At 43.7% G+C, this 13,275-nt stretch overlaps 1 protein-coding gene and 1 long non-coding RNA gene across 3 annotated transcripts in view; one reads left to right on the top strand and one right to left on the bottom strand.

Annotated features, from left to right (window-relative positions):
• LOC117945957 overlaps positions 1–10,252 on the bottom strand; it is an 11,005-nt gene extending 753 nt beyond the window's left edge. Inside the window, exons 1-2 of the long non-coding RNA XR_004656931.1 lie at positions 10,147–10,252; positions 6,480–6,485 (exon numbers count right to left, since the gene is read on the bottom strand). This is a non-coding gene — a long non-coding RNA (uncharacterized LOC117945957). The remainder of the gene's footprint in view (positions 1–6,479; positions 6,486–10,146) is intronic.
• Positions 227–13,275, top strand: part of bcan (brevican) — a 24,545-nt gene continuing 11,496 nt past the window's right edge. Inside the window, exons 1-5 of one of the 2 annotated variants that reach the window (XM_034873649.1) lie at positions 227–494; positions 8,004–8,086; positions 9,667–10,059; positions 10,944–11,118; positions 12,871–12,998. In XM_034873649.1, coding sequence (XP_034729540.1) covers positions 484–494; positions 8,004–8,086; positions 9,667–10,059; positions 10,944–11,118; positions 12,871–12,998 — 790 coding nt within the window. In that variant the 5' untranslated portion in view covers positions 227–483. Of the gene's footprint in view, positions 495–8,003; positions 8,087–9,651; positions 10,060–10,943; positions 11,119–12,870; positions 12,999–13,275 lie in introns of both variants that reach the window. The other variant, XM_034873648.1, reaches the window with a different exon arrangement.

Genomic DNA, 13,275 nt, shown 5'->3' with positions numbered 1-13,275 from the left:
GGTGCTGGTCTTTTAACACTGCCCTCATCCCACTTTCTCCTCTCTTCACCTCCTCAGCTCCCAGCGGTAGGAACAGAGCCCAGTTTCTGTCTTTCCCTACTGCCTCCGTCCCAATCTCTCTGTCTTTCCCGGTCTCTTGCCCGCAATCTCCGTCCCTGTCCCCGTTTGATCCAGTCTCTCCGTCTCCGTCCCGGTCTCCCTGTCCCAGTTTTATCCAGTCTCTCCTTCTCCGTCCCGGTCTCCCTGTCTCCGTCCCAGTTTGATCCAGTCTCTCCGTCTCCGTCGCCGTCCCGGTCTCTCCGTCTCCGTCCCAGTTTGATCCAGTCTCTCCGTCTCCGTCCCGGTCTCTCCGTCTCCGTCCCGGTCTCCCTGTCTCCGAGAGGCTGCTGAAGGACTTTGAGTCGCTCACTCATCCCACCTGCACCTGCGTCCCCCGAGGACACCAACACCTGATCCCGGTCCTCCCTGACAGCTGATCTGACGATGGAAATGAAGTAAGTCTGTGTTTGGCTACATAGGCTGATTAGACACAGAACTGCAGTAATACATGATACTTTAAGTCTTCCGGTGTCTTGCTATGGTCGCGTTTTTACTTTATCTTTATCAGTGCATGCACGTGTTTATGAACTATAAACTGTTGATATTTAGCCTACAATCAACCCTCATCAACAACAAGTTTCGGATCGCAATATTAATAAAACATATGTCTTGATACACGTCTGGAAATCTTCCATGAACATAACTTTAACGTTAATATGTATATGTATTGCAGAACAACATTTCCCACAACGCCCAAATATAACCAAATGTATCAGAGTGATAACTAACAGAAACAGTATAACAACAGTAACCGACAGTATTTGAAGTGGAGATCGGAGTTATAACTTTACATAAGTTACATATCGCGTCCAATTCCTCCAATCAGAAACGAGTTCCAAATCACCTGGTTTCTTCTGAGGTGGCAGTACCACTCCGCAGGGTCGCCGGTTCGAGTCCCCCGTACGGACCAAAGTACAGAGTGTGCTCTTGAGCAAGCCCCCCCCAACCACTCATTCATTCTGACATATCTCCATTAGTGCATGTATAGGACCTGAGCGTGTGTGATAACAACAGAGTGGACATTGTAATTTACCCTTAGGGGTCAATAAAGAGCATAGATGAAATAGTTTAGTCAGGACCACTGCGTGTGTGAAGAAGCAGCATTTTAAAACGAAAAAGAAACATTTTCAGGTCGGAAAGTATTTATTTTGTAGTAAAACTTTTTTTACTTTGAAGTAAAACTCAACAAACATAAATCATTCTTATTGTGTGTGTATGGACGTCATCATGGAGGTTGTTAGTGCTAATGTAGCCGCTAGCTGTAAATTAAGATAGTCTGGTTTAGTTGTATCACTAGCCTGGGTTAGTCGTATCACTAGCCTGGGTTAGTTGTATCACTAGTCTGGGTTAGTTATATCACTAGTCTGGGTTAGTTGTATCACTAGCCTGGGTTAGTTGTATCACTAGCCTGGGTTAGTCATATCACTAGCCTGGGTTAGTTGTATCACTAGTCTGAGTTAGTTGTATCACTATAGTCTGGGTTAGTTATATCACTATAGTCTGGGTTAGTTGTATCACTAGTCTGGGTTAGTTGTATCACTATAGTCTGGGTTAGTTATATCACTATAGTCTGGGTTAGTTATATCACTAGTCTGGGTTAGTTGTATCACTATAGTCTGGGTTAGTTATATCACTATAGTCTGGGTTAGTTATATAACTAGTCTGGGTTAGTTGTATCACTAGTCTGGGTTAGTTATATCACTATAGTCTGGGTTAGTTATATCAATAGTCTGGGTTTGTTGTATCACTAGTCTGAGTTAGTTGTATCACTATAGTCTGGGTTAGTTATATCACTATAGTCTGGGTTAGTTATATCACTAGTCTGGGTTAGTTGTATCACTATAGTCTGGGTTAGTTATATCACTATAGTCTGGGTTAGTTATATAACTAGTCTGGGTTTGTTGTACCACTAGTCTGAGTTAGTTGTATCACTAGTCTGGGTTAGTTGTATCACTATAGTCTGGGTTAGTTATATCACTAGTCTGGGTTAGTTGTATCACTATAGTCTGGGTTAGTTATATCACTATAGTCTGGGTTAGTTATATCACTATAGTCTGGGTTAGTTATATCACTAGTCTGGGTTAGTTGTATCACTAGTCTGGGTTAGTTGTATCACTATAGTCTGGGTTAGTTGTATCACTATAGTCTGGGTTAGTTATATCACTATAGTCTGGGCTAGTTATATCACTATAGTCTGGGTTAGTTATATCACTAGTCTGGGTTAGTTGTATCACTAGTCTGGGTTAGTTGTATCACTATAGTCTGGGTTAGTTATATCACTATAGTCTGGGTTAGTTATATCACTAGTCTGGGTTAGTTGTATAATCAGTCTGGGTTAGTTGTATCACTATAGTCTGGGTTAGTTAAATCACTATAGTCTGGGTTAGTTATATCACTAGTCTGGGTTTGTTGTATCACTATAGTCTGGGTTAGTTATATCACTATAGTCTGGGTTAGTTATATCACTATAGTCTGGGTTAGTTGTATCACTAGTCTGGGTTAGTTGTATCAATAGTCTGGGGTAGTCGTATCACTAGCCTGGGTTAGTCATATCACTAGCCTGGGTTAGTTGTATCACTAGTCTGGGTTAGTTGTATCACTATAGTCTGGGTTAGTTATATCACTATAGTCTGGGTTAGTTATATCACTATAGTCTGGGTTAGTTATATCACTAGTCTGGGTTAGTTGTATCACTAGTCTGGGTTAGTTGTATCACTATAGTCTGGGTTAGTTATATCACTATAGTCTGAGTTAGTTATATCACTAGTCTGGGTTTGTTGTACCACTAGTCTGAGTTAGTTGTATCACTATAGTCTGGGTTAGTTGTATCACTAGTCTGGGTTAGTTGTATCACTATAGTCTGGGTTAGTTATATCACTAGTCTGGGTTAGTTATATCACTAGTATGGGTTAGTTGTATCACTATAGTCTGGGTTAGTTATATCACTATAGTCTGGGTTAGTTGTATCACTAGTCTGAGTTAGTTATATCACTATAGTCTGGGTTAGTTATATCACTATAGTCTGGGTTAGTTGTATCACTAGTCTGAGTTAGTTGTATCACTAGTCTGAGTTAGTTGTAAGAATAGTTAGTTGTAACACATACAATGACGCACACAGACACACCAGAGACACATACACACGTTAAAACACACACGCAAATAGACACACAGAAACAAACACACACGCACACCCAGTGTGCGCGCGCACACACACACACACACACACACACACACACACACACACACACAAACATAAAGATGCACACAGACAGAAAGACGGGCACACACACACACACACACACACACACCCAGCACGTGCACACCGCACACACACACACACACACACACACACACACATTAGCGTTGTGAAGTTGACTTTTGCAGATGTTGGTGCCAGTGATTCACTTCCTCACACGTTCAGGGTATCTCATGTTGGAGAGCTTATTTGGACAGATGTTTAAAATGTTGATGACCTCAAAATCACCAAATACGACGATGCAGGGAGAGCGCAAAGAACTGAATATCTGTCCAACGCTCGTGTGTGTGTTTGTGTGTGTGTGTGTGTGTGTGTGTGTGTGTGTGTAAAAGATATTTCGTATTTTTTGAAAATATTCACAAAGAACAACCCAAATTACTTTTCTTTTCATTCTGATTGCTTCCCTACTGAACTGAATTGCCCTGCCTACCACAGGTGAAATGTTGGTGAAAAGCCAAGCTACACGCAAGCACGAGTCACTTATTCTAGACAAAGTATTCACACAAAAATAAACCAAATTCTTAGTTTTTGTCCTTCTGCTTGCTGCAGAACTTCCAGGGACTGAAGTTATCTTTTTTGGCCCCCAGCCACTGTGGCAGGTGGATTTCAAAATCCACCTGCCACAGTGGAGTTGTTACCAGCCAATTCTTTTTCCTCATAAAGGTGAAATACAGAAAGTGCACAAGCCTTGTTCTTGAACTTGTAATGAGTACACATGTAAGTGTATACTACACGACTCTTATCAAGCATATTTTTGTATCTTTTTGGGGGGTTTATGGTTCCCCCTGTAGAGACAGTCATCGTATACCGACTGCTCCTCTGAGTCCACAACAAAGGAACAGACCCACTCCTCTTCCTCCCCCTGTTCTTCAGAGCCAAACGCACGACCGTCACAACAGGACGTTCTACGTGCCCCGTTCTTTAATACATCCATAACGTGCACATGTTCCACCAAAACAAGTACAGTACCTTGCCGAGGCTGTTTGGCAGAGGCGCTGTCGCTGCATCCGGTGCTTGGCATCCCCCAAGTCGACTGGGATTGGTTCAAAGAAATGCCAATAACTTAGAGCTTGGTTTATTGGCATTTCTTTAAACCGATCACTATCACCTTGGGCGGGGCTAAGCGCCGGACAGAGCCACGGCGCCGCTGCAAAATAGCCTCGGGAAGGAACTTGTTTAGGTGGAATGTGTGTACGTCTAAAGGTGGTTTTAGTCTTGAAACAGAAAACTCAGATTGGACAGATAGTCTAGCTAGCTGTCTGGATTTACCCTGCAGAGACCTGAGGACCAGGTAACCATAGTCCTCAGATTGGACAGATAGTCTAGCTAGCTGTCTGGATTTACCCTGCGGGTGTGGATCGTCGTGTTTATAGACTTGTCTAAATCTAACAGAAGTTGTAGCATCTCTGCAGTTGCATCAAGAAGTCTCTTCTGAAATGTGTCTCAAACTAAATTATGAGTGCAGACCAGTTGTTTTTTTGGTCTCCCTGTCTGAGATATAATCCCTTAAAGCTCGCAGCAATTCTGCTTAATCAGCTTGTGGCACCAGAGTCTTGTAGCCTATGGCTTTTGTCCCCCGCCACACACAGTCAGCAACTAACAGCAAATAAGGCCGACTGGTGAATACGCTTCTAAATCTTTCCTGTGGACTCTCTCAGTCCTGCTGTACGAAGTCTCTTTCTTCTTCCCTCTGAGAGGGCCGTTGCTTCCAGCCCTCCCCGGTTGCTCCTTGCTTCCTGTCTGAATGCTTCTGTCAGGGGGGGTCGGGGTTGCCCTTGGAGACGGGCAGACCCGAATCATTCGAGATGGCGCGATGTGGGACTGGTTGGGGATGGAGCAGAAGCAAAGGGGTGTCGCCGGTGGTCCTCACTGGGGGAAAGCAGAGGGGTACAGCGCGGGGGCAACAGGGGCTCAGCACTTTGTTCTCCAGGGGGACAGACAGCAGCGAAGAGGGGCGGGGTTTGGCTCCTTGGTCTTTAAAAGACTGAGAGAGAGTCTGGGAAGTTTAGGTCACTGGGTTCCTTTGCATTTCATTGATTTGTATGAATCCACAAACCAAATCTGAATCCTGTTGAAACATCTTATGGAACCAATTCATGTTATCAACATTTGTAGGAAACTAGGAAATAGGATAGTAGTAGGAAATTCAGAAATAGCAGAAATAACCCCTCACCCCCTCCCTCCCTCCCACCTCCTCACCCCCTCCATTCTCCATCTAGCCTCAAATGACCTTTCCTGGCAAACTGAGTGGTCAAACATCCTCTCTCTTGGCCCCCGCCGCCTTTTTCCTCAAGGTGAAGTCATTGGTTATTCAGCCACTTGAGATGCCTGTCTTTGTTGCCTGCTCTGCAGGCTCTGCATAGACCTTAGTGGTCCCCCAATACTGTATCTGAAGTCTCTTTATCTAGACCTTAGTGGTCCCTAATACTGTATCTGAAGTCTCTTTATCTAGACCTTAGTGGTCCCTAATACTGTATCTGAAGTCTTTTTTATATAGACCTTAGCAACCATGGTGCAACAGAGCACTTTAAGGGAATAAGGTGTTAACATATGCGGAGAAAAGAGGATTACAGTACAACAAAGAAAAACAACAGGATGGAAAAAAGCTGCAGTGAATGTAATGGAGGACATGAAAAGGAGTGTTAATAATAGTAAATCTTGAGAAGTCGGAGGTTGGGCTCCGGTCCGACCCTCGGGGGGGGTTTGGGGGGAAATCAGAATTCAGATCAGGCTCCGCAGCGCCTGAAGGCTGAGACCCAGAAAGCTGCAAGGACACACAGACAGTATGTCTGTCTGCTACACACACACACACACACACACACACACACACACACACACACACACACAGACACACACACACACAGACACACACACACACATGCAAAGAAACAGACACACACACACGCACAGACACACGCACACACATACACACACACACACACACATGCACAAATGAACACACAGACAGTCTGTCTGTCTGTCTGTCTGCTTCTCTCTCTCACACACACACACACACACACACACACACACACACACACACACGCACACACACAAATGAACACACAGACAGTCTGTCTGTCTGTCTGCTTCTCTCTCTCACACAGACACACACACACACGCACACATTATACTCTTTATGTTCTGTTTCCTGTTTTATTTTGATAGTCTGGTTTCCTGTGCTGTCTACCGGCCTTGTGTTCTCACCTCTGTGACGGTCGTCCCCGCCCTGATGTATCACCTGTTGCTCGTTACCTCGTCAACTCGTTACCTCCTGTATTTAACCTCTGTGTTCCCTTTGTCTCTTGTCAGATAGTTGTGTTTGTTTCGGTTTGTGTTTTTGTGTGTTTGTGCGTTTGTTCCTGTCGGCCTGTCAGCTTTGGACTCTTCCCTGCTATCAGTATTTCCCTGTGAGTTATTCCCTGTGTCTGTGCTTCTGGTTTTTGTGTTTCTTCTTTAGTTTTCTTTTCTCTCGGACAGTTAGGGAAAGTTGGATTTTTGGATACCTGTGCTTGTTTGGACTTTTTGTTTTGTTAATAAATCCTCTTATGAAGTCTCTCCTGCCTGCCCACCTCTGTGTTTTGGTCCTCAATTCCCTAAACCGTCACAACAACCACACTATGAGTTATCTGATCCTATAAAAACGGGGAAAAATTGACAGCTGCAATTGACTTGGGATTGCAGGACTTGGACTGCTGCTCCACAGACACTTCACTACTGAACTAGTCTCACTTTGCTAGACCTACGTCAACAGCAATGCAGAGGAGGGTCTGGCTGTAGTCCACATAGGATTCTGAGATGGGAGTTAAATGTACTTTGGTCTATTGGCAATTGCAATATCCTATCTATATATATATATATATATATATATATATATATATAGATAGGCACCAGCAACGAGTAGTTCACCAACTAAAACCAGCACGACAGGAAGCTTTGGGGCAAGAGGAAGGGGAGGGGCCTTGGACCTGGGAGCTTAAATGCAACTTCAGATGACCAGATGGAAAACAGCTGTGGGGGATCCAGGCCCTCAGGTGTGGTAGACCTGAAACACTAAAAACAACCAGCTCTCTCCCAAAAAGAGGCCAGAGTAACTTTAGAGAACGTAACAGGTGTCGCTGCAAAACAGCGGGAAGGAACTTGTTTTGGTGGAACAGAAAACTCAGATTGGACAGATACTCTAACTAGCTGTCTGGATTTACCCTGCAGAGACATGCATCCAAAAAGAAGAACATCTGGTGAATTTCATGCATCATAGGAGCAATCTTGAAATTAGAACGTTGTGGATATAGACTACTACTGCGCAGACTCCGGCTTCAAAATCACAAGCTGGCAGCTGCCTTATCTGGGATATTGTTTTTGTCGTCCATGTACAGGTTGTTTCTTAAGTCAATAAATCTGTGCACACAGATTTATTAATATATATATATAATATGTATTGTTAAACCACCGTATGAGGCCTTCATAGATCTTTTTTTTTAAACTTCTTTAATGTAATTACTCAGTTTAACTTCGTGTTACAGCAGTCATTTGACCTAAATAAATTAAATGTCAGCTATTGTGAGCACCAGCGCTCGTGATCTGCAGTCCTGAGGTTTTTGTCATGTTGAAGTTCAAACACCCCCCCCCCCTTCTTGTCTTTCACCCACAGACTGGACGTGTCTCTACCTGTGCTGCTGTGTGCCATCTGTCTCCTTGTCCGGCCGTCGTCCTCTACTCACCACCAGGAGTCAGGTACCCCCCCCGTCTTTCACCATTGACATCCACCGCTTCATTAAATCATACGTGACCTCTGACTTATAAGGGCAGCAGGGTGCTGTTTAATCGTTTCCTGTCGTTCATTGTTTTTGCCGACACGCCGTTTTCAAGGTCGCCCGAGGGTCGCAGCAGGAAATCAGACAGACACCGCTGAATGTCTTTGCCTTTCGTTGTGCTGTATACAGCATATTTTGCTTGGTTGTTGTTTGCTTGTAATGTGAAAACGTATGGCGTGCAAAGCAAAATATATTTGGGGGAAATGCAACGTTTTCAGAAGTAAATGTGCAAGAACTTTAAATCCTCAACATCTGTTGGCGCCCAGAAGGATGTGCAACAACGTGGCTGAGATACTGTGAGGGCACAAGTCTCTGATAACCAGCCTACAAACTTCCTGCACATATATAAGATGTCATTTTGTGCTATAAGGCAGCAAAATGCACCTATACATGCCCATAGCTACACTGTGAGTAATCAGTCACCTCGGTCCAATCAGTTTTTGGCCTGTAGTCCAACCCTGGTGTTAAATGTCACGCTGCGGCTCTGATAACTGCATACAGGGTTGTGCTGCAAAACTGCAACAGGACCTTTATATTTGAGGGAGAGGGGGGTAGAACTGGTTTTCTGTGAGCGGGACAGGGAGATCCCGTGTGCATCGAGCTATGAAAATACACTTAGGATGTTACTCAATTTAAAAGAAAATTTCACAAGTGAAGAAAGCCTCAGTTTGTCTTAAAAGTGTTGAAATGTGAGACTGTGATAGTACGTATTTAAGAGACTATTCATGCCAAAGTCTCTAAGGAACGTCTTTCTGGATCTATGATGTCTGTGTGTTTTGTAACGGGCTGTAACGTTAAAGGGTCTTCATGGCTCAATTCAAACACACACACACACACACACAAATGCACAAATGAACAGACAGACAGATTTCCTCATCCAAATCGAGGGTCTAAGGCACACTCAAACCCCGAGGGCCAAATTGGACACTTTGCAGAATTTGATCAGGCCCACATATATATTTGGAGGTTCACAACAAACTTTGGCCGATCTATTTTTTTGTTTTCATCCATTTTCCGGGGCTGTTTTTGGTGCTTTTTTCTATGCTTTATGAGCCTATATTTAATGTTTTTGCCACTTTTTCCAGTGTTTGACATTTTTTAACAACACTTTTGACGCTTTTTCATGTTTTAAAGAATTTTGTTGTTTTTCCAGTGTTTTTGTTGCGTTTCTTTGGCACTTTAAAAATGGTTTCGTTGCATTTTTCTTTGATGGCTAAGGACCTTTTGGGCTTTATGGGTCCCACACTGTAAAAGAGAAAGCTATATGAGATATACAATAATACAGTCACCAATGTTTGACTTTTTCCCCTAAAATTAAAAACGTGTCAGTAAACGACACATTTCTGGCCCTTGATGTGATTCTCATTTTGTTGAGTTTGCCACCACTGGTCTAGGGACAGTTAGTCTCGTGGCTGCTGTTCTGTCTCAATCTTAACTGAACAAGGAAAAGGTAGAGTTCTCAAAATGTCACCCATTACTTTAAAGCTTGCTTCTCCTCAGATGACTCAAAGCTTCTCCAGGTGACAATCCCCGCCGACCCGCCTGTGGCCGCGGTGCTGGGCGGCTCTCTGACGTTACCCTGCCTGGTGTCTCTGGCGCACCCGCCGCCGTCGCCCTCCACCAACGGCCGCCACGCCGTGCTGTCCCTCCCGCGGGTCAAGTGGAGCGTGCTGACTCACGGACGAGAGGCGGAGATCCTGGTGGCCCGCGGCGACAGGGTGAGAGTCAGCGAGGCGTACAAGGACCGGGCCTCGCTGCTCCACTACTCTGCGTCCCCCGCCGACCTCACGCTGCGGCTGGACAGCCTGAGGCAGAACGACACCGGCTTCTACCGCTGCGAGGTGCAGCAGGGCCTGGAGGACGCCGACGACGTGGTTCACGTCAAAGTCAAAGGTGAGATAGATATGGTTTGAATTCAATATAAGCAAGCAGTACAACATATTTCCCTTTTTTTTAGGCCATTATTCACAACGCATCTACCCAAGGGCGTAACTTTGGGTTCAACATTGGGGGATTGAGATCTCCAACTATCAAGGAGGTCCCAGGACATGTCTGCATGTGTTGAGAAAAGTGACAAACACATTGAAAAAAGAGAAGCGTTTAGGTGTGAAAAACTTTGAAAAAAGTGCCAAAATCTTCGCAAAAAAAAAAGACTACAACTCTGAAAAAAGCAAGAAAAACATTGAAAAAACTCAAAAGGGACAAAAACGTTAAAAAGGTGTGAAAAACTTGCCTAAAACTTTAAGAAAGACTAAAACTCTGAAAGAACCAAAAACTAAGAAAAGGGAACAAAAACATCACATTTTCCGCCCAAAAAAACTTTAAAAAATATCAAAAACCTTCCAAAAAAGTAACCCACCCCCCTGTAAATTACGCGTATGCCTCTGTTAATACATGTTAAGTTCTTTCAATGTTGGTCTAGCTAGCTGTCTGGATTTACCCTGCAGAGATCTGAGGACCAGGTGACCATAGTCCTCAGACTGGACAGATAGTCTAGCTAGCTGTCTGGATTCACCCTGCAAAGATCTGAGGACCAGGTAACCATAGTCCTCAGATTGGACAGATAGTCTAGCTAGCTGTCTGGATTTACCCTGCAGAGATCTGAGGACCAGGTAACCAGAGTCCTCAGAAATCCACCAGCACACAAAGGAAGCAGAAAGAAATGGAAAATACAGAACATGCATCCAGCTGAATTTCCTGCAGCTCCTTAGCAATCCGCAAGCAAACAGAATCCATAAAGCTGATGTTTTGTTTCTTGTTCTGTTGTTTTTTTACAGGGGTTGTGTTTCATTATCGTGCTGCATCCAGCCGCTACGCCTTTACCTTTGAGCAAGCCAGAGATGCCTGTGAGGAGATCGGGGCTCAGATGGCCAGTCCGGAGCAGCTCCTGGCCGCCTACCACAGCGGCTACGAGCAGTGTGACGCCGGCTGGCTCTCAGACCACTCGGTGAGGTGAGCGCCCCAAACAACATTTACTGGATCGAGTGGCCTCTTGGATGGAGAAATTCAGCATTTTTGTGTTACCTAGAATCCAGATTTGTGGGCACTCAGTGTACATTTGGCAACAACCCGGATTAAGGCTGGGCAAGATATAGATATCGCGATATGAGACTAGATATCGTCTTAGATTTTGGATATATTGTAGTATTGTAATGTGGTGTAAGTGTTGTTCTATTATTTACCTTTTACCCATTAGGTCATGAAACCATTTCTGGAGAATATTTATCAAAATATAATTGTGTAAATTACATTTTGCTAAAGCATCAATAGTCAACCATGTAATATCGTCGCATAATCGACCAAAATCGAGGTATTTGGTCAAGAATATCGTAATATATCTGATTTTCTCCATATCGCCCAGTTCTAGCCCAAACCCTTCGTTCAGCTCGACATGAACAACACTAAATCACCACACTGACACTTTACTGTCCATAGTGGACCACTCAAAATAGTTTAGAACTTTAACTTAATTTTGGATTTCATTTTAGTTTAGTTTTAGTGAAGATGCTCTATATTAAAGGACAATAGTGCATTTCAAGCACCGCCAATGGGATGACACCGTACACACTCCCTGACTCTTGGCAATGCTAGATATTAACACAGCTAAAAGACATATTTCACGAACCTTAGTTGAAGTTAGCTTCTCTGTGTTGTCAAATCTCGCGAGAGTTTGTTGCCGAGACAGAAACCGGGCTACAACAAACACATTTTCTTCTGATGCGTCCGTCTGAAAAATGCCATGGTCATGGCCGAATGTTCAGGAAATATATGACTTGGGAAAAATAGGTGCAGTATTTACTTTGGTGACTTTGGGGCGAGAAAATCGCTCATAATCTGTGTTCACGTTCACTTCTACCGTTGGAATCGACACACTCAGGACCTGCCGATAGTCTCCTAAAGGGACACAGAGACAGGAAGTAACTCTGGGTTGGGACGTCTCGGTTCTAAACCGTCTCTGGTTTTAGCTTTTAGTAGAGTGTTTGCTAGTTTTAGTTTTAGCTTTTTCATAGTCATGTCATGATTTTGATTTTAAGTTGAAAATTGATTGAATGAGCTTGATTATCAAAACGCAGAGTGACGTTAGCTTACCGGTAGCCTGCATCTGCACTTCTCCAGACGACATGGCTACTGCCGGAGAAAATCTGGAAAATCCTCCTGCGTCCCTGAAGGCAACGTGTGGCAACATTTTGCCTTCCCTGTGAATGAGTTGTGCAAAAAACAAACAAGGGTGAAGCGTGTGGGCACTAATGGGAATAATGGTGCCTTTAGGTACAACTCACTTCGGTAATTTTGAAAAACGTTGAAAAAAAAATACACTTCTGCCACCTGGTGGCCCGTATTGTGGCATTGCCGTCACTGCCAGAACTGAAAATATTTAACCCTCTGAAGTCCAAGGGCATTTTCTTAAATTGACCTTTTGAGGGTATTGGCCTTAAACTGACTGTGTGTTTCATATAAAAATGTTCAGAACAGACTCACCTTTTAATATAGTAATGGTCACATTTTTTCTAGAGCAATGTGTAAAGAGCTAAATTGGTGTTAATGCTGAAACGTTGAATCTTGCTGAGAGGAACTCATGGGATCAGAAACCAAAACATCTCTCCTTACTTCAACACTCGCTCAGAGAAGTAGGATGTTTGGAGTGGTGGCATCACGAAAAGAAGAGGTTTCTTGGTGTTTCAGTGCAACCTTTCCATTCCACAGATACCCCATCCAGATGCCAAGAGAGGGCTGTTTTGGGGACATGGATGCATTGCCGGGAGTGAGGAACTATGGACTGTTAGAGCCTGACGAGCTGTATGACGTCTACTGCTACGTGGAGAATGTTGATGGTAAGACAAAAATAAGTACTGTTTTCTCCTAGGTCTGTGGAAGACTTTGGATAAAGGGTTTTAGCTTCCTCCCTCAAGAAAATGTTAATCCTCATGTTATCCTCAGGTCAAATTGACCCGTTGTCCTATATCAATGTGCTTTGTAATTCCCCAAAATAACATGATTGATTCCACCCAACGCTCTTTGCCAAGTACAAATCTCTACATTTTGATTAATTTTGGGGCGTCTTATTCAGATTTATAGCATTTGAAAAACAAAATGAAGTATTTTTGTAAT

The sequence above is a fragment of the Etheostoma cragini genome, chromosome 6 (assembly GCF_013103735.1).
Source record: "Etheostoma cragini isolate CJK2018 chromosome 6, CSU_Ecrag_1.0, whole genome shotgun sequence".
Lineage (NCBI taxonomy): Eukaryota > Metazoa > Chordata > Actinopteri > Perciformes > Percidae > Etheostoma > Etheostoma cragini.
This window is presented reverse-complemented; position numbering and strand designations above follow the sequence as displayed.